The sequence below is a fragment of the Strongyloides ratti genome (genome assembly GCF_001040885.1).
Source record: "Strongyloides ratti genome assembly S_ratti_ED321, chromosome : 2".
Taxonomy (NCBI): domain Eukaryota; kingdom Metazoa; phylum Nematoda; class Chromadorea; order Rhabditida; family Strongyloididae; genus Strongyloides; species Strongyloides ratti.
In genome coordinates, this window is record NC_037308.1 from 2,376,929 (window position 1) to 2,395,669 (window position 18,741).

The 18,741-nt window shown below is 22.6% G+C and overlaps 6 protein-coding genes across 6 annotated transcripts; 2 read left to right on the forward strand and 4 right to left on the reverse strand.

Annotated features, from left to right (window-relative positions):
* Positions 1-1,027: 1,027 nt before the first annotated feature.
* Positions 1,028-2,445, reverse strand: SRAE_2000074600 (DDB1-and CUL4-associated factor 13; the record flags this gene model as incomplete). Its single annotated transcript, XM_024651616.1, has 2 exons — positions 1,028-2,322; positions 2,370-2,445. 2 exons carry the CDS (start codon positions 2,443-2,445, stop codon positions 1,028-1,030), a joined length of 1,371 nt encoding a protein of 456 aa, XP_024505276.1.
* Positions 2,446-2,760: 315 nt separating this feature from the next.
* On the reverse strand, positions 2,761-3,334 carry SRAE_2000074700 (Peptidyl-prolyl cis-trans isomerase D; the record flags this gene model as incomplete). The annotated part of the gene is made up of 2 exons (XM_024651617.1): positions 2,761-3,072; positions 3,125-3,334. 2 exons carry the CDS (start codon positions 3,332-3,334, stop codon positions 2,761-2,763), a joined length of 522 nt encoding a protein of 173 aa, XP_024505277.1.
* Positions 3,335-8,882: 5,548 nt separating this feature from the next.
* On the forward strand, positions 8,883-9,245 carry SRAE_2000074800 (40S ribosomal protein S20; the record flags this gene model as incomplete). Its single annotated transcript, XM_024651619.1, has 1 exon — positions 8,883-9,245. The coding sequence occupies one exon, from the start codon at positions 8,883-8,885 to the stop codon at positions 9,243-9,245; it is 363 nt and encodes a 120-aa protein (XP_024505278.1).
* Positions 9,246-9,555: 310 nt separating this feature from the next.
* Positions 9,556-10,426, reverse strand: SRAE_2000074900 (Homeobox domain and Homeodomain-like-containing protein; the record flags this gene model as incomplete). The annotated part of the gene is made up of 2 exons (XM_024651620.1): positions 9,556-9,986; positions 10,042-10,426. The coding sequence occupies 2 exons, from the start codon at positions 10,424-10,426 to the stop codon at positions 9,556-9,558; spliced, it is 816 nt and encodes a 271-aa protein (XP_024505279.1).
* Positions 10,427-13,641: 3,215 nt separating this feature from the next.
* On the forward strand, positions 13,642-15,611 carry SRAE_2000075000 (G protein-coupled receptor, rhodopsin-like family and GPCR, rhodopsin-like, 7TM domain and 7TM GPCR, serpentine receptor class w (Srw) family-containing protein; the record flags this gene model as incomplete). Its single annotated transcript, XM_024651621.1, has 4 exons — positions 13,642-14,219; positions 14,325-14,667; positions 14,835-14,974; positions 15,230-15,611. The coding sequence occupies 4 exons, from the start codon at positions 13,642-13,644 to the stop codon at positions 15,609-15,611; spliced, it is 1,443 nt and encodes a 480-aa protein (XP_024505280.1).
* A 290-nt stretch (positions 15,612-15,901) lies between these two features.
* On the reverse strand, positions 15,902-17,830 carry SRAE_2000075100 (Six-bladed beta-propeller, TolB-like domain-containing protein; the record flags this gene model as incomplete). The annotated part of the gene is made up of 2 exons (XM_024651622.1): positions 15,902-16,357; positions 16,415-17,830. 2 exons carry the CDS (start codon positions 17,828-17,830, stop codon positions 15,902-15,904), a joined length of 1,872 nt encoding a protein of 623 aa, XP_024505281.1.
* Between the last annotated feature and the right edge of the window lie 911 nt (positions 17,831-18,741).

The following is an 18,741-nucleotide window of genomic DNA, read 5'->3' on the forward strand; positions in this document are numbered from 1 at the left end:
AATTGATATTCAATATTTTAACAACAATTATTAAATATTAACATTAATCCGCCGAAAATGTAAAATAATATATATGTCAAACATAATAATTTACATTAAATCTTTTGAAAACATATATATATATTTGAAACTATATTCTACAACTACTTTAGTAAACATGTAATAAAAAAAATACACTAACAAATATAATTAGTTAAAAAGCATCAAATTAAATTTGTATAAGAAAAAAAAAAGTTAATTTATAGGGTAATAACAGTAAAGGGACATCATCATACTAGTGATGCCACTAGAGAGGGAAAATTGGGTTTATAGACAACCATTCCAAAATAAATATAATGAATCTTATCTAAAAAAAACTATAGCTCTCAGAAAGATTTTTCATAGACAGTGGAAGGATGTTACTACATTTGTGTTTGTAGAAAATTCTGGAAGAATCTACCAAGGGCAAACATATATAGAGAGTAAGAGAGTGTCAGTTTTTTTTTCAAAATAAAGAGAGGGAGGGATTTTTTCTCTCCTCCTTTTTACACAACTTTTCATTATTGGTTATATTATTAATTTAAATTAGTTACTTTTAACCTGATAATAAAGGTTGGGTCTGATAAAATTAAGAAATTTACAATGTCAAACAATATATGTATTGTTAACGGGTATATTAGATATATATATAGTATAAAAAATATTTTACACTAGATAATGAAAATAAAAGTTTATTGTTTAAAAAAGGTATATTTAACGATGTGGAAAAAATTATAATGGAAAGTAGATATTGATGTTTAATTAATGTTATGTAATAAAGATTGATGTTTTATTTTCAAAAGTTTATATATGAAGCTGACATTGTTTCTAAAATTATCATCACGCAACTATTTGCAATTCAAATTAGTTTTTTATTTGAGAAAAATGTAACAAAATATGTAACAAAAAGGTTTTTAGATAATATTGATAATAAAGATAATAAAAATAACAAAATTTTAAAAATTAACAACTATAGATACAATTATATATAGATATATGTTTCAACGAACTAGTCTAAATCAGTTGAAATAATGTTATCAGAGCGAACGTCAATGTAAGCTTCAGGATCATCACCTTTACGAGTATTTGCTCTCCTGTTGTCTGCTTTCTTTTTCTGTGATTGACGTATAGTTCTGTGTTCTTTGGTAGCAGTATAAACACTTTTTGGTACGTGACGATGAGTGGCAATTTTTCTAACTTCTGGGTGATTTTTATACTGATTTAAGAGAGCCTTATTATAATAATGTGTATTTTTTTCTCTTTTACTTAATGGACCTATTTGTTCAGAAGCATTTGATTTCCAAACACGAACATTCATTTCGTTACTACCAGAAAGAACATATTTTGAATCCATTGTATAACAAACAGAGTAAACTTGTTGCATACGTTTACCGTGATAAACTTCTCGTGATCTGGCATGTTCTACATTAAATATTCTAACTGTTCTATCATACGATCCACTTACAAATTCTTTTCCTGTTGGTGCATAATCAACACTCATAACTGCTGCTGTATGATCCGTATGAACATTTAGTGCTCTATTAAAATATCGTATATCAAATGTATATAAATTATAATCTTCATTAGCTGTTGTAAATGTAAATGCTTCCATTGGATTCCATGCAATAGCATTATTTCTTAATTTCATAACAAATTTTGTAACTGGAACTTGTTGACGTGTATCTAATATAAATACAGATCTATCACTTGTTGTTCCAGCAAATATTGTTGGTTCTACTGGATTACATTTGACATGGAAAACAGAATTAACTCCAAGATCGTACTTATGATATGGTGTATCTCTTTCTTGTTTCCATAATGAGATGCCTTCACCACATACAACAAAATCTGTTGAATCATAAATATGTGAAACTCCTTGTGGTACATAATCTAAAGCTATTGAAAGAGATGGTTCTGTATCTTTTAGTTGATTAAATGTATATTTTTGAACATTTGGCCAATCCCATACTTTAAGTTGTTTATCATATCCTGTTGTAACTATTGATTTTCCCTCTTTACCATCAATTGACATACCAGTTAATAATCCTTCATGGGCCTGAATAGTTGCTAGACATTTCATTGTTGCAACGTGCCATAGTTTAAATTCACCATCACGAGCACCTGTAATAACGTAACCAAGATAATTAGGATGTTTAGTTATACAAGTAACAGCTTCATTATGCCCCTCTAATGCTCCAACAAATGGTTTTGCAAAAACTCTATCTAATTTTGCAGCATTTAAAGCACGTGTATATTCAATTGCATTTTGAAATGTATCTTTTGTTGCATTAAAATTTCTTGTAACTTAAAAAATAGTAAATAATTATATAACTTTTGGTTGTATTTATTACCTTTAAAAATGTTACTCGTTGATTCCCTTTGATAATCATCTGGATTTCTTGAAATAACCTTAATTCTCGGAGCCATTTTAGTTTTAAAAATATGAAAGTATTTTTAAATTTATTATTCTCATATATACACTTTATTCCAAAGGTGATCGTTACGAAACTATGTACTTTTAAGATTTTTAAAACATTTAAAAAGTTTGTTTTTAATAAAAATTTATATTTATGATACTTTTTTTTTGAAATAATATTTGTCATATACCGTTTTTTTAGAGACAAATATCTGTTTATAAAATTTTTCTTATTATTTTTAAATCTTACAAAAGTAATTATTTATTACTAACTATATTTATTTTAAAAACTATTAAATTTTGGAAACAAAAAAGTGCATCTATGTTTATTCTTTAACTTCACCGCATTCTTCAATGGTAACAGTTTGAGATGGAGCACCACTTCTGGTTCCAAATTTTTCAATAGCCTTGACTACTTCCATTCCTTCAACTACTTTTCCAAAAACAACATGATTACCATCTAACCATGGGGTTTCAACAGTTGTAATAAAAAATTGACTTCCATTAGTATTTTTACCGGCATTAGCCATTGATAAAATTCCTGGACCAGAGTGAGTGTGTTTAAAATTTTCATCAGCAAACTTTTCTCCATAGATTGATTCACCTCCAATACCAGTTCCATGTGTAAAATCACCACCCTATAATGGAAAAAAATTTTTAAAATTAAAAATATAGTTTATTTAAAGATACTTGAATCATAAATTGAGGAATAATTCTATGAAAAGTTGATCCTTTATAATGTAATGGTTTTCCTAATTTTCCAATACCTTTTTCACCTGTACATAAAGCTTTGAAATTTTGACATGTTTTTGGAACGGTATCTGCATACAATTCAAAAACAATTCTCCCAAGTTTGCTTGTTTTTGTAGCAACATCAAAAAATACTTTTGGTCGTGCCATTACTATTTTTACCTAAAAATTGATAAAAGTTATGTAGGAAATTAAAAATAATAGTAGTATTTATAAAAAGACAAAAAAAAACTTTATAAAAGTTTCGTTATCGTTTTTCAAATACCAAAAAAAAAATTTTTAGAAAAATTTAATTTTTAATTTACAATAAAAAAAGTACACCGATTCTACTATAAGTTCATAATATTTTATTAATTATACCAAAAATGTTTCGTTACAAGACGTAAGTAAATATTTTATCGAAGCGATACGTTAAATCACCAAGCTATTTTGATTTTTTTTTCTGTTCAAGAGTGTCTACAGTAAATAAATAGATAAAAACCTATTCTTGTAAAAATGATAAAGTTATTTAATAAAAAAAGATCCAAAAATATACAAAAAAATTCTTCTTCATATGAATATAAATTATATCTATCAAATAATATAACTTGATTCTGCTGAAGTTTAAGGTAAATATTTTTCTTATTAATAAAATTTTTTTTATGCTTGATTATTTCAACTTTTCATAAATTATTGAATATACAAAACAAAAAGCACCAATTTTATCAATAAATGTAAAACTTTTTTGTTATGAATTTATAAATACAAATTTACTTGATTTATAGTCCCTAAAAAATAACGAGTTTACAATTTAATCAAGAGTACAATAAAAAAACAGTATTTTATGATAAATTAAATTTAAAGGCAAAACTGTAAAATATTAAAAGAAAAACAATTTCCATGTTTTTATAAAATATTTTAAGGCTTAATTTTAGAGTAACTGACGTTCTAGAAATTATTTTTAAATATTTGAATAATATAACTATGTATTTTTTTTTAAATTACAATGTTGATTTAATAAAAAATTTTATTCTAAAATAATAAAGAAATAAAGAAAAATAAGTAATAAAAAAAATTTTTTCAATAAAAATTAAAAAAAAAACATTTTTTTTTGGAATTTGAATATGCTACTATAGTCATTCGATAGCCCTTGAAACGGGATGAATTTTGCATATAATCAACAATATTCAAAAATTGAAACTTCAGGAGTTATAAGGATTCAAAGTTGAGGGGCGAAATTGTGGAATATTTTTTTTAAATCTCGATTTTTATGATAATATTGTAAATTACAAAAATAAATACTTTATTCTAGATCATTTTTTTACGAGAAATTCATTAAGCCTATTTTCATCTTTATAGGACTTCTAAAAATAAAGTTATGATAATAAATATATTTTAAAAAAAGTTTTAAGAATATAGTGATCACTCAAGTTTATGAGGTCACAGGTCCATGAAATTTGATGCGCTGGGTTTCTTTCATAATTTAAGGTATACCATACGTTGAAAAGATTTTCAAATTTTTAACCGTTCTTGAAATATTATGCTTGGTACTTTTTCGCGCGTAATCCATTGTCATCATTTTTTTATATCTCGAAAGTGGTTTAAGGTATAAAAAAATTTTGAAGGTAGACACTATATGAAACATCATTAGAAAACAATTGCAGAAATCTGATTTTATTTATCATGATTTTGAAGCAAGATATGAACAAAGGCGGAAATTTTTCTAAAATATTCATTGTTTCCGACTTTTCAATATCTCAGCAAATAATTATCCTATGAAGATGGGACCAGTTTCATTCGATTTCTATTCAAAAGTAGGTCTAGAATATTAGTTTTCATAGCTATAACATTATTATTTTTAGAGATATAAAAATTGGCTGAAAATTTTCTAGATTTCTGATTTTATCTCTAAAAATGCGATCAAAAATGAACAACTTTTTTTGAAATTTGAATATGCCAATATAGTCATTCGATAGACCTTGAAATGGGATGAATTTTGAATATAATCAACAATATTCTAAAATTGAAACTTCAGAAGATATAAGGATTCAAAGTTGAAGGGCGAAATTGTGGAATATTTTTTTTAAATCTCGACTTACATGATAATATTGTAAATTTTTAAAATAAATACTTTTTTCTAGATCATTTTTTTACGAGAAATTCATTAAGCCTATTCACATCTTCATAGGATTTCTAGAAATGAAGATATGATAAGAAATATGTTAAAAAAAAAGTTTTAAGAAACTAGCGATAACTCATGTTAATGAAGTCACAGAAGCATGAAACCAAATGCGCTGAACTTCTTTTGTAATTTAAGGTATACTCTGCGTTGAAAAAGATTTTCAAATTTTTAACCGTTCTTGAAATATTATGCTTGGTACTTTTTCGCGCGTAATCCATTGTCATCATTTTTTTATATCTCGAAAGTGGTTTAAGGTATAAAAAAATTTTGAAGGTAGACACTATATGAAAACTTAATAGAAGACGATTGCAGAAATCTGATTTCATTTATCTTGATTTTGAAGCAAGATATGACCAAGGGCGGAAATTTTTCTAAAATATTCATTGTTTCCGACTTTTCAGTATCTCAGCAAATAATGACCCTATGAAGATGGGACCAGATTCATTCGATTTCTATTTAAAAGTAGGTCTAGAATATTAATTTTCATAGCTGTAACATTATTATTTTCAAAAATAAAGACATTGACTAAAAATATTCTAGATTTCCGACTTTACCTCTAAAACTGTGACCAAAAATAAACAACTTTTTTTTGAATTTGAAAATACCACTATAGTCATTCGATAGCCCTTGAAATGGGATGAATTTTGAATATAATCAACACTATCTTAAAATTGAAACTTCAGGAGTTATAAGGATTCAAAGTTGAAGGCGAAGTTGGAGAATATTTTTCTCTAAATTTCGACTTCCATGATACAATGAGATATTTAAAAAAAAAACAGTTGTTTCTAAATCAATTTTTTACGAGAAATTTATTAAGCTTATTCACATCTTCATAGGACTTCTAAAAATGAAGATATGATAAGAAATATGCTTTTAAAAAAGTTTTCAAAATCGTGTGATAACTCAAGTCAATGGAGTCACAGAATCATGAAATTTGATGCGCTGGGCTTCTTTTATAATTTAAGGTATACCCTACGTTGAAAACTTTTTTAAATTTTCAACCGTTCTTGAAATACTATGCTTGGTATTTTTTCGCGCGTAATCCATTGTCACCATTTTTTTATATCTCGCAAGTACTTAAAGATATAAAAAAATTTTGAAGGTAGACCCCATATGAAAACTTATTTGAAGTCGATTACCGAAATCTGCTTGCATTTATCTTTATTTTGAAGCGAGATATGAACGAAGGCGGAAATTTTTCTAAAATATTCATTGTTCTCGACTTTTCAGTATTTCAGAAACTACTTGTCTTATGAATATGGGACAAATTTCCTTCGATTACTTTTCAAAAATTGGTCTAGATTAATATTTTTTTATAGCTATAACATCATTATTTTCAGAGATTCAGAAATTGGCAGAAAATTTTCTAGATTTCTGATTCTACCTCTAAAATTGTGATAAAATAAAAACAATTTTTTTAATAAAAATTTTATTAAAAAATCTACTACTAATTTTCTTAATTTTACTTTTATTTTTTTTATATGATAATTTTGATTATTTATGCGAAAAAAAGTTTTCTAAAATTTTTTTACTGTTTATCAGCTATTAAATATTCAAATCACTATATATTTATTTAAATTTTTAAAAAATTTTCAAATACTTTTTTATTTTATTTTTATAATCTCTACCATAATTCCATCTGAAGTTTTTCAGAATATAAAACATATTTATATATTCATGGTTTAAAAAAAGTTAAAAAAAAAATTTTCTGAATATATTTTAATGAGATTTTAAAATACTTCAAATGATGGAATCAATATAAATTAAGAAAAATGTGAAAAATAATGATTAAATTGTATAAAAAATTGATTAAAAAGATTTTTCTAATTTACGTATTATTTTGTTTCATTATAGTGAACTGTCTAACAAGAGTATGTTTAAAAGTTCATTTTTTTTAATGTTTTTAATTTTAAAGATGTTCCATTAAATATAAGCAAACATATGAGTTATATAAATATTTAACATTTTTTAAAATGATCTATTCATACATAATAAATAATGCTGAAGTATGAAGAATCGGTAGCTGAATCTTTATAATATAAAAATGAGAAAAAATATTGTTTTAATAATATTATACGCTGAAGCTATATAAATCTAGGTATTAAATTGTTCACCATTATGAATAATTAAAATAATTTTTTCAAGAATTTTTCAAATTTAAAAATAATAAAATTCTCAAGTTTAAACTTAGTACATTTTGTTCCCTTTCTTTTACTATTTGGTTAACTATTTTTTCTTTTGGTATATTTTTTTATTCATATATATAAAATTTATTTTAATTTAAAATTTTACATTTCTTAAACCATATATTTTACAATGATATTAAAGAGATTAATTTATTAGTATGATTTTATATATTTGGTAATTTTTTATAATTAAAGACTTTACTTTTTTTTAACGTAGTCTAATTTAAATTTGACAATATAAAGACACATTATCATTATAAATTATGAAATTAATTAATATCCTTCAAACAACCAATATTAAAAAAGTACACTCATATTATATTTTCTTTAATCTTTTTTTTCATTATCAAAATGCATTTTATTGATACTAATTAAGTTTTTTTTTTTTTTTTTATAATTAGTAAATAAAAATTATACACATCTTCTTTGACAATAAATTTTTAGAATTTTCGAGATCTATGTTTATAATAAATGCCAAATAAATATAACTAAAAAAATAATGTATTTAATAAAAAATTAAATATTGTGACATTTAACAATTTAATATTATTTATACGTTGTTAAAAACTTTTGTACATGGATTCATTTTTGAATATATATAAAGTTCATCTTATTTCAATTTATAATATTGCAACTTAAATAATACAATCATGTATAATATCTTTGTTAAAAGAGTTGTTTATGTCTTAATTTAGATATAATTAAAAAAATAATTAACTTTAGAAATATTTTTCATTTATAAAATATACTACTTAGTGGATCAAATTGCATATATTATCTATTGAGTATATAATAAGGGTATAAATTATGATGATAAATAATTTTAAACAAAAATCTTCAATTTTAAATACATGTAAACAATTAATTTCAACAAAAAATGTTATCAATATTTACAAGAAGAAAATCCCAATCATATTATTTATCTATACTATATATTTCAAAGATATATATAATTAATCTAAATATTAAATAAATAAACTTTGTTGTCGTAGCATTGTTTTTAATATTTACACCACTAGTCATATTTTAATATATTTTTAAAAAAAGTACTCTTTATTCCAAATATACATGTCTACAATATTTCGTCACGAAAACCTTTGTTGATAGAGTATCATTTATTTCAATATTGTTAACTTCCCCACAATTGAGATAGTGGGTAATTCTTCTAATTTTTGCTCAGAATGCTAAATAATTCTAGAACTTGTTTATCTGTACATTTTAATAAATTTTTTTTTTGTTTTTTTTTCTTCTTATTTAGCTTTCTTTTATAATATATCAATCAATTTTGTTTGAAACTACTAATTTTTTTTTGTTTTTTTTTTATAGGTTTTTAATTTTTAAAGCTTTCATTATGGCCGATTTGAAACAAGAAAAACAAATTGAAGACGATGCTGTTCGCCGTATTCGCATCACCCTTACATCACAAAATGTCCGTGCTCTCGAATCTGTCTGTGATCAACTTATCATTTCTGCAAAAAATGAACACCTTCCAGTAAAAGGACCAATTCGCATGCCAACAAAAATTCTTCGCATCACCACCCGTAAAACACCATGTGGTGAAGGTTCTAAAACATGGGATAGATACCAAATGAGAATTCACAAAAGACTCATCAATTTACAATCTGGAACTGATAAGCTTAAGAAAATTTCTTCCATCTCCATTGAACCAGGTGTAGATGTTGAAGTTACTGTTGCTGACAGCACTGCTCTTTAAATGTAATACATAATTTTTTGTTATAATGAAGAGTACAGGAGGATTTATATTTTTTGTATTGAAAAAATTAGAAATACCTTACATTTTAACGGAGATTGGCATTTCCTGAGGTGTTTTTTATATTACAGTACTTTTATTATATGAATCTTGTTGTTTTATTGTTATAAAATATAAATTTTTTTTGTTGTTAATTTTTATTAGATTTTTATTATATATATATACTTTTTTTTAAATGATACAGAGATCTAAATATTTTAAGTTATTAATTATATATATTATATTAAATCTGTATATATATATATATACTCTTTTACGATGTATTTTCTTCAATTGTTCTACAATTGTCATTTTCATCCTTTGGTTTTATTCTCATTTTTTCACATTTTCTATATTTAGCTCTTCTATTTTGAAACCAAACTTGAACTCGTGCTTCTGTTAAGTCAGTTCTCATTGCTATTTCTTCTCTTGTATAAATATCAGGATAGTGTGTCTCTGCAAATGCTCTCTCTAATTCACGTAATTGACTACTGGTAAATGTTGTTCTTATTCTACGTTGTTTTCTTCTTTCACTTGGATTGAAGGTTGATGTTGACGTACATAAACTACCAACTAATGATGCTCCATTAGGAAATGATGGAATTAAGGATGTATTTGTAGCATTAGTTGCAACACGTAAAGTATTATCACTATGTGCAGATGGTAATAATGCATTTGAATTAGGATATAATTTATATGGTAATCCTTTATTTAAAAAAAAAATAAATTATTATTTAATTTTATGATAAAAAATAATTACCTGTATTAAAGAATGCTTGAAGTGAATCATGTGCCTTATTATATCCACTACCATTAGAAATTGATAATGAGGAAGATGATGAGTTAGTTGTTCCATGATTTGACATATTTTGAATTCCTCTTGCTTGACCCATTGCAGCAAGTTGAGTATAAGCATTATTATATTGTTCATAAATTTGATTACTTGCTTGTTGATGAATAGATGTATAAGGATTCATATGAGAATTTACTCCACCACCAGATACATTAGTACCATTTGAATTTCCAAAAGCTAAATTGAATGAAGCAATTGTACTGGAGGCTACAGATGAATTGTTACTCGAATTATTTCCACCAGAATTGGTATTTGAATCTTGCTGTTGAAAATATGTTCCGTAATCCATCATAAAGTTTTTCAATGTTATTTGGGTGTAAAAAGATAAAGAAGAATAATATTATATAAGGAATAATATATCAGTTAAATGATAAGAAATATTTGATTTTAGTTTATTTATTAGAATGGCAAAAGATGATTAAATAGAATAAAACAATATGGATAATGGAAAAGATTAAAATGATTGTGCCAAATTAGAAGTCAGAAGCTTTTGTAATTAGTAAATTGGATTTTAAAGAGGCATGCCAGATTGAAAAGTAACGATGATGTTAGAAAGAATAAAAATGTAACTTGATTATGATACAAACATTTATATATATACATATCTCATTCAATTTCTTACATTGCTTTGGTTAAAAAGTTGTGTTTATATAAAAATATATAACGAAACTGGTGTCAAATCTAAAGAGTGTGCTTATAATATTTAATGTAAGGGATTTTTTTTGTTAACAATAATACTGTTACCAAAATTGTTGCGACAGTTAATAGAATATATATATATATATATATATTTCTACGTATATAAATTACAATTATAATTAGTAATATTATATAATTGTATGAAGTATAATAAATTAATACGTTGTAGAACAATAGTCTTTAATTAGAAGTATAAAATAATAGAAGTCAAGTGGCAGAATTACAAATGGTTAAGATGAGTTGATTGCACTGATTAGAATAGTGAATAACATAATACATATTCTATAATTAATATTTTTCACTATTAACATTCGTTTTTTTTTTCAAATTTACATCATTTGATTACACTTTTTTTTGCTTATATTACTAAAAAAATATTTACTTTAACAGGAAATTGAAATTAACTTTTATTTTAAAATACCCAAAATACTTTTAAAAAAAAAGCAAATAAATAAACAAATATATTTTTGATTAGTTGTTATTCAATTACTGTATAAAAAAAAAAGGAAAATTTAAAAAAAAAATGCATATTGATTTTAGAATTTATTTTTCAGTAGTTTTTACAAATAACTTATTTGTATATATTTTTAGATTACGTAGTTGTATAAATTATTATCTTATCACTAAATTTGAACTTTATATAATTTATAATTATAAAAGAAATTATTATTAATGAGATATTTTATTCAAATATAATTTTCATATCTCAAGCTTTTGAAAATATAATTATTATTATATTAATATTTCAAACTTTTTTTTTAAATAATTTAGGTTTCTTTTTTTTTTAAAGACATAAAATTAATGTAAAATAAATATCTATATAAATTTTATATTATATAATCATGAATAATTTAGAAATATATAAATATTTTTATAAATTATTTTAATAAAGATATTACATTTTATTACATTTTTTGTTTAAAAATTATTACTGTTAGTATCATTATCTTTTTATAATGAAACTACTTTAAGTACAACAAAGATTTTATGTGGGCATAAAGTAAATGAACAATAATTATAATGTTTGGTTTATAGATAATATTTTTAAAATTAATTATTATTCTAATAAATGTTACTTTATTAAAAAAATTTTTTTTAATAAAAAAAACTTTGATTCTTTAATTTAATAATATTATTGTTAATTTATTTAATGAAAACATAATTAGCAATTTTATATTTTACCTATGCTTATCAAAAAATTCATATAATTATATAATGAAGCAAAATATTATTTTCCTTTTTTAAAAATTATATGAGTATAGTTGAAAATTGATCAAAATTATATCTTATGATATTGCTTTTTTGTTGATAAATACAAAATTATTAAAGTTTGATAAAAGAATATAATTAAAGTTAGTTTATTTTTAATTATTCAGACTTTTTTTTTAATTTATGATTTAGATAAAATTTATAAATTATTTTTATAATAAAAAATTAGTAAAATATTTTTATCAAAATAACATTTTTTTATTTATAAGACTTTTTAAGGATACATATGTGTTTTATAAATAAACATTAACATATTTGTACTTATATATTATGATATTTATCTAGACATATTGAATTCAAAAATATTCTTTACATTGTATGTTTCCAATTTATATTCTTTTTTTTTTTATTATATTAAACAATATATCAAAATTAATCTTCACATTTCCTCTTAACAATTAACTGGTGGTATTTTAGGTGGCATTACATATGACATGATGTTAGTCTAAAATAATGTCATATAATTATTTTATATATATATTTTATACTATTAATATAAATAAATTAATTTTATCATCATTATAATTAAAATTAATATAAAATATTTTAATATCCCATATATATATCCCTTATTACCATCACTCCTTAACTAACCTTATTTTGTTATATTTTATTAAAATACATATTTCTTATCATTAAAAATTTTGGTCTATTAAATGACATTTTTGACAATTCTCTCTTTATATCTATATCTATATATAAATATATGTACAAGAAATAAATAATTATTAAAATGAAAAAAAAAAAAATTTTTTTACAAATCTAGTACAGTGGCAAAATTTTATACTACTAGTCATATCATAAAAAATTTATCATTAATTTCTTCAAGAATTCATTTAAAAATTCTTTTTTAATGATAAAATATGAAAATATTTTTATAAATCTTCAATATAAACATATTATAGTTTAATTTAAAGTATTTTTTTAATAAAATTTAAAATTAAATATAATATCATTTTATAAAGTACACTTCTATTGTTCTTATCATAGAATTACTTTCACAAAATAAAAATTTTTCTTCTATTATTTTAAGTCCAAGAATCATTATAAAATTGTTATAATATCATATATATGATAAGATATTTCCTTTTTTATAATATCATCATAATGTGTTTCAAACTTTTTTCTTTTTCTCTCCTTATTCGTATCAAATTGCCTTAATTTAAAAAAGAAAAGTTAAAATTATTAGAAGGAGAATTTTATTTTTTTTTTCTTCTATTTTATTAAGAATAGTTTTAGTAGTGTCAGTTAAACTTTTCAAAGAATACTATTAGTTTTATTATATAAATATATATATACTTTTTTAAAATGATTAGGTAATTATCGTTATGATAATACAATTAAATTAATGTTATAGTACTGATGTTACTTTTTATCATTCAAACAAGGTTTTTCTTCAATTGACATTGAGGTATAATAGTTTAATATTATATAGACATTTATATTTTCCTCTCTATTACATTTTTTAATTTAATAGATATTTATAAATTATATTATATTTCTAACATAAACTCATATGATTTTTATTATTATAGAAAGATGACTGGACAACGTTTAAATGCTTCACAAGTATGTTTAACAGAAGAACAGATGCTCTTAGCTTTTAATGGTGTTGAAAGAATTTTAACTGGATATATAACACCTATATTAATATTATTTGGTGTAATTGGTAATATAACAAATCTAACAGTTCTTATGACACCATCATTAAGATCAAAATCAAATATATTATTATCAGCATTAGCTTTATCTGATTGTATTTTTCTCCTTTTAATATCTCCACACTCAATGGCTAATTTTAATTTTTTTGCTCTTAACAATACATTTCGTTACCTTTATTTCCGCCTAAAGATGCATTTGATAGCACTTGCTAATTTTGCTTCTGCCTCTGCAATTTGGTTTGTATTGGCTATTTGTCTTGAAAGATTAATAGGAATTAAGTATCCTTTATCAGTAAGAAAATATGGAACTAAATATATATATTTTATTGTAATTGGAACTATTATTGTGACTTTTATATTAACAGGATATAGTCATATCAGTTACGATTGTATTATAAAAAAATTTTGTAATGATACTCAGATTCATTCTATTTGTTTTTCTGTTCAACAGGAAAAGTAAGTTTTTAAATAACATTTTAATATATAATAAATATTAATAAATATAACATAATTATTTTTTTATTAATTTTATTTATTATATATTATATTATATAATTTTAGATGGACAGCAAATCTCCCAAATCATCATTCAACTTTTATTAAATTATATGTTAAATGGAATACACGTATTAATGCTGCATTAGTTGTTTTTCTTCCAATAATTTTAGTTTTTTGGTCTAATCTTTTATTAATAATGACATTACGTAAAAGACAAAAATTTATGGAAAAAAGTAATAATAATATTAAGGAAGGTGCTGCAAAATCACAAATGATGTTAGAACAAAAAATTACAATAACGGTATGCGCAATTGTTACATGCTTCACAGTTACCCAAGGACCAAGTGCTGTTGTTTTGTTGATGTCTGATCTATTAAATTATAACACCAAATTAGCTACATCAATTGTAAGTTTTTATTTTTTTTTAAAATTAATATTATTAAAAATATATAAATAATAACATTGTTTGAGTATATCTTATGTTTCTATTTTATTTAAACATTTATATTTAAAACATATGTATATATAATATCAATAACAAAATATATTCTTTTTTTTTTATATTATTTTCAGGCTTTTATACCACAGTTTCTTGTTATATTGGGGAAGAGCATGAATTTTCTTCTTTTTTGTTTAAGTAGCTCAAACTTTAGGCAGAGACTTCTTTTATTAACAAAAAATCGTTTTAAACGATTTACACCAAAATCTAAAAGGTACTACAATACTTATGAATTTAATATAAATAATAATTTAAATGAAAAAATTAATTTGCTTCTCAAAGCTTTTTAATTTTAAATCTATTTTAACTTATTATTATATTAATTCTAACATTTTTTTTTAGTTAACAGTCTTTTTTTTTGTTAATTTTTTTTTTTTTAATTTTTGTACAAGTAATTTTTTTTTTCCTTTGTTACTTATTTTTTCCTGTTGTTGTCTTTGCTTATTAACAATGAATTGTTTTATTTTAGAAATTCTAATAAGTCGAATGAAATAAAAGATTACGATACAATGATAACAACATGTCATGGTAATTGTACTATTTCTACTAACAATGAAAGTATTTTAATGGGACCTAAAAATTCAACATCAACAATATCCTCCTCTATAAAAATGTTAATACCTAAAAAATGTTCTTTACCAAATTCTAAATGTTATAGAAATACTAATATTAATAATAATCTTGATTCTAGAAAAGTTTCATTACCATCAAAATATCATTTGAAAAGTTATTCAAAAGATGGAAGGCAAATTTCTTATAAAAGTCACTTTAATAATTCTAATAGGCTTGATGAACAATCATTATTTGAAAATAAACTTGATGATGAGAATAATTTAATAACTGTACTTTAAAATTTAATAATAAAAAAAAAAATAGAAATACTAAGTATAAATATTATTATTATACATAGTAAACTGGTCAAAAATTAATAATCTCAAGTAACAATACATTGAAAAAAAATATTTTAATCATAATATATTTTATTACTACATTTTTTTTTTGTACATAGTATATTAATAAAATAATTTCATAATATTTGGGTAAATAATATAAAAACTATAAAAATAATTTTTTTTTTTTCATATAACTATATATATATATATATGAAAATATATTGTTATATATATATATTTTTTTTTCTTTAACTTTCTTCCATTAAATAAGAATCAAAAGTAAAAATTTTAACTAAATTATTTTGATAGTCTGATGCATATAATTTATCATCATCCAAAACAATATCATTATATAATGTAATAGTTATATCTTCATCAAATAATTTATAATGTTCTCCAGTATCTTCATTAAAAACATGAATAGAAGATTCATTTTTTTCTATAGCATATAAAATATTCGTTCGATAGTCATATTTTATATTATAAATATAGGTACCTTTACCTTTTCCTAATTCTTTTATTAATTCACCATCATAATTTAATTTTTTAATATGACTTTCACAGGCAAGATAAATATATTGTGATGTTGGAGCTATAAAATTACATGATTCTTTTAAATCATTAGAAAATTGAATATTTTTATATAAAGTTAGGTCAGAATTATAAATTATAATTTCATTATCAGTTGATGGTAGTACAAAAATCTAAAAATAAAAAAAAAATTAATAATATTAGTTAATTTTTAGAAAAAAAAAATTTACCATATCTTGATTAACATTAATTCCTTTATTATTATAAGTTAATGGTAATCTTTTAATAACATCTCCATTAAAATCAATCAAGTTCAATGTTTTGTTGAAAGAATCACTAATAATTAATGTATCATCAGATAAAATATTAATTTGATTTATAGTTAAATTTGTTTTAATATCACCTAAATATTCTAAGGATGACTTGTTGTAGATTTCTATTGTACCAAAAGACTTTGCCAAAAATAAAATATCATCAACAATTATAAGACCTCCAGGTTTTGAATTTGATGGTGATTCAATAGTTGATAGTAATATTAATGGAATATGCCTACTTTTATTAGGGAGATTTTTTATCATTGATGTTACATTTTTAGTTTGAGGTGATGTACTTCTCAAGGGTAATTGGGTTGTTAATATTGTTGTAGAAGGTACCTCTGTTGTTGTCATTATTTCTTCTTCATTATTTAATAAATTAGATGGTAATACAATTATTGGAGAAGATAATGATTGAAGAATATTTAATTGGTGAACTTTTTTTGTATATTGTTGTGATGTTGTTTCAATTGTTGGTAATGTTACAGGACTTAATGATATCCTATTAATAGGTGTTGTTGATGTTTTTTCTTTCATACTACGTTGTAAAGCTTCAAATGGTGATTCCAGTTGTTCTATTTTTGATACACCAACTTTTGATAATTCAGAAAAGTCAATTGGTAAATTTGTTTCATCTTTTATAACTGGATTTTGTGAAAAAGAAGTTTGTGTTGGTGTTGTTGAATCTACAATAGGTGGTAATGTTTGTAAAATATCACCAAAATTATTTTCTGATTTTAAAAATTTTTTCAAAAGACTATTTGAAAGCATTATTGTTACAGCTTTTTCTCTTAATCTATGCCTTCTTCTTGATGATGGTTGATAAGTAGTCGTTAGAATAGTTTCTTTATTTTCATTTGTAGTTTTAGAAGTCAAAGAAGGAGTAGTATTTATTTCAGATGTTGTGGTCATTGTTGTTGTTGATAATTTTGTAGATGTTTGTGTTGTCAATATTGTTGTTATTGTTGTTTCTGGACTTATAGTTGTTTTAGTAGTGGTACTTATTGTTGTTGTCTCTGGAGTTGGGGTACTTTCTTTTGTTATTGATGAACTATCCAATATCCCAGATTCAACAATTTTTTTAATTACAACAGCATCAAGAGGATTAATAGTTGTTGATAATAAAATACTAGGATTAATTGGTTTTCTCCTTATATCATTTTCAATATTTTTTGTATTATCATTATTTTTAAATGAATCAAATTTATTTAAATGAACTATCTCATTATCAGGACCATCATTCCATGGTAATATTAGAACAACAATAACTCCAAAAAATGCAAAAAATAATATAATAGAGAATATTAAAAATATAATTGTAAAAGTTTTCATAATTATTAAAAAGAAGTATAAAGAAAAGTCATGAATAAAATAATGAATACCTCTATCAAATTCTTATTCAATATCAGATGACAAATCTGCTCTAGTTATCATTTTTTGAGGTTGGTACTTTTGAACTTGACCATGACAATTCCAGGAAGAAATAAGGTCAAATATTGACAACCGTATTCCAAAGATTTTTATCTAAGGAAAATCATATCATTCTTCTACCAAAGAAATGTTAATGATAGATGCTATCATGCTGGGGTTAAATATCATTCCTGTTCAAATTACATATCTTTTATTATAATGAGGAATATTTCATAACTATATATTTAATCTTATTTTTTCATCATATATACTTACCTTAATTCATATTTAAATCATATCCCTCTTTTTTTATTATATATAATTTAATAAATATTTTTAACAAAAAAAAAATTTTTATATGTTATAAAGTAGTTTTGTTAAATAAAACTTATGACAGTATTAAATATTTGCTAATAAGAATTATGATGACGAAAGTGTCAAAAGATAATTGCACAATATTAAAAAAGTTTACTTAAGCTTAATCATGGATTTGCATGCCGACAAAACTTAGAAACTTCAGTTTATGATATAATGCAAACATTTTCAAGATAGTGTTGTTTAACTCGAAAAAAGATAATACGATATACAAGTAGACTTTTTTTGTTAACTTCCGCCATTTTACTCAATAAATGTCCTATTTCATAGAAGTTAAAGTGATTTAAAAAGTTTAAAATTCAAATAAAAGGTCATTTTTTTTGTAACCATATTAAGTTTGTTGACATAAATATTTATTTTATCATAAAATTCCTCTTTCCTCTTTAATAAAATATATAACTACTTTTTTAAAAATGTAATTTTAAAAGTAACTCTATTTCTAACTTTCACTTTTGACA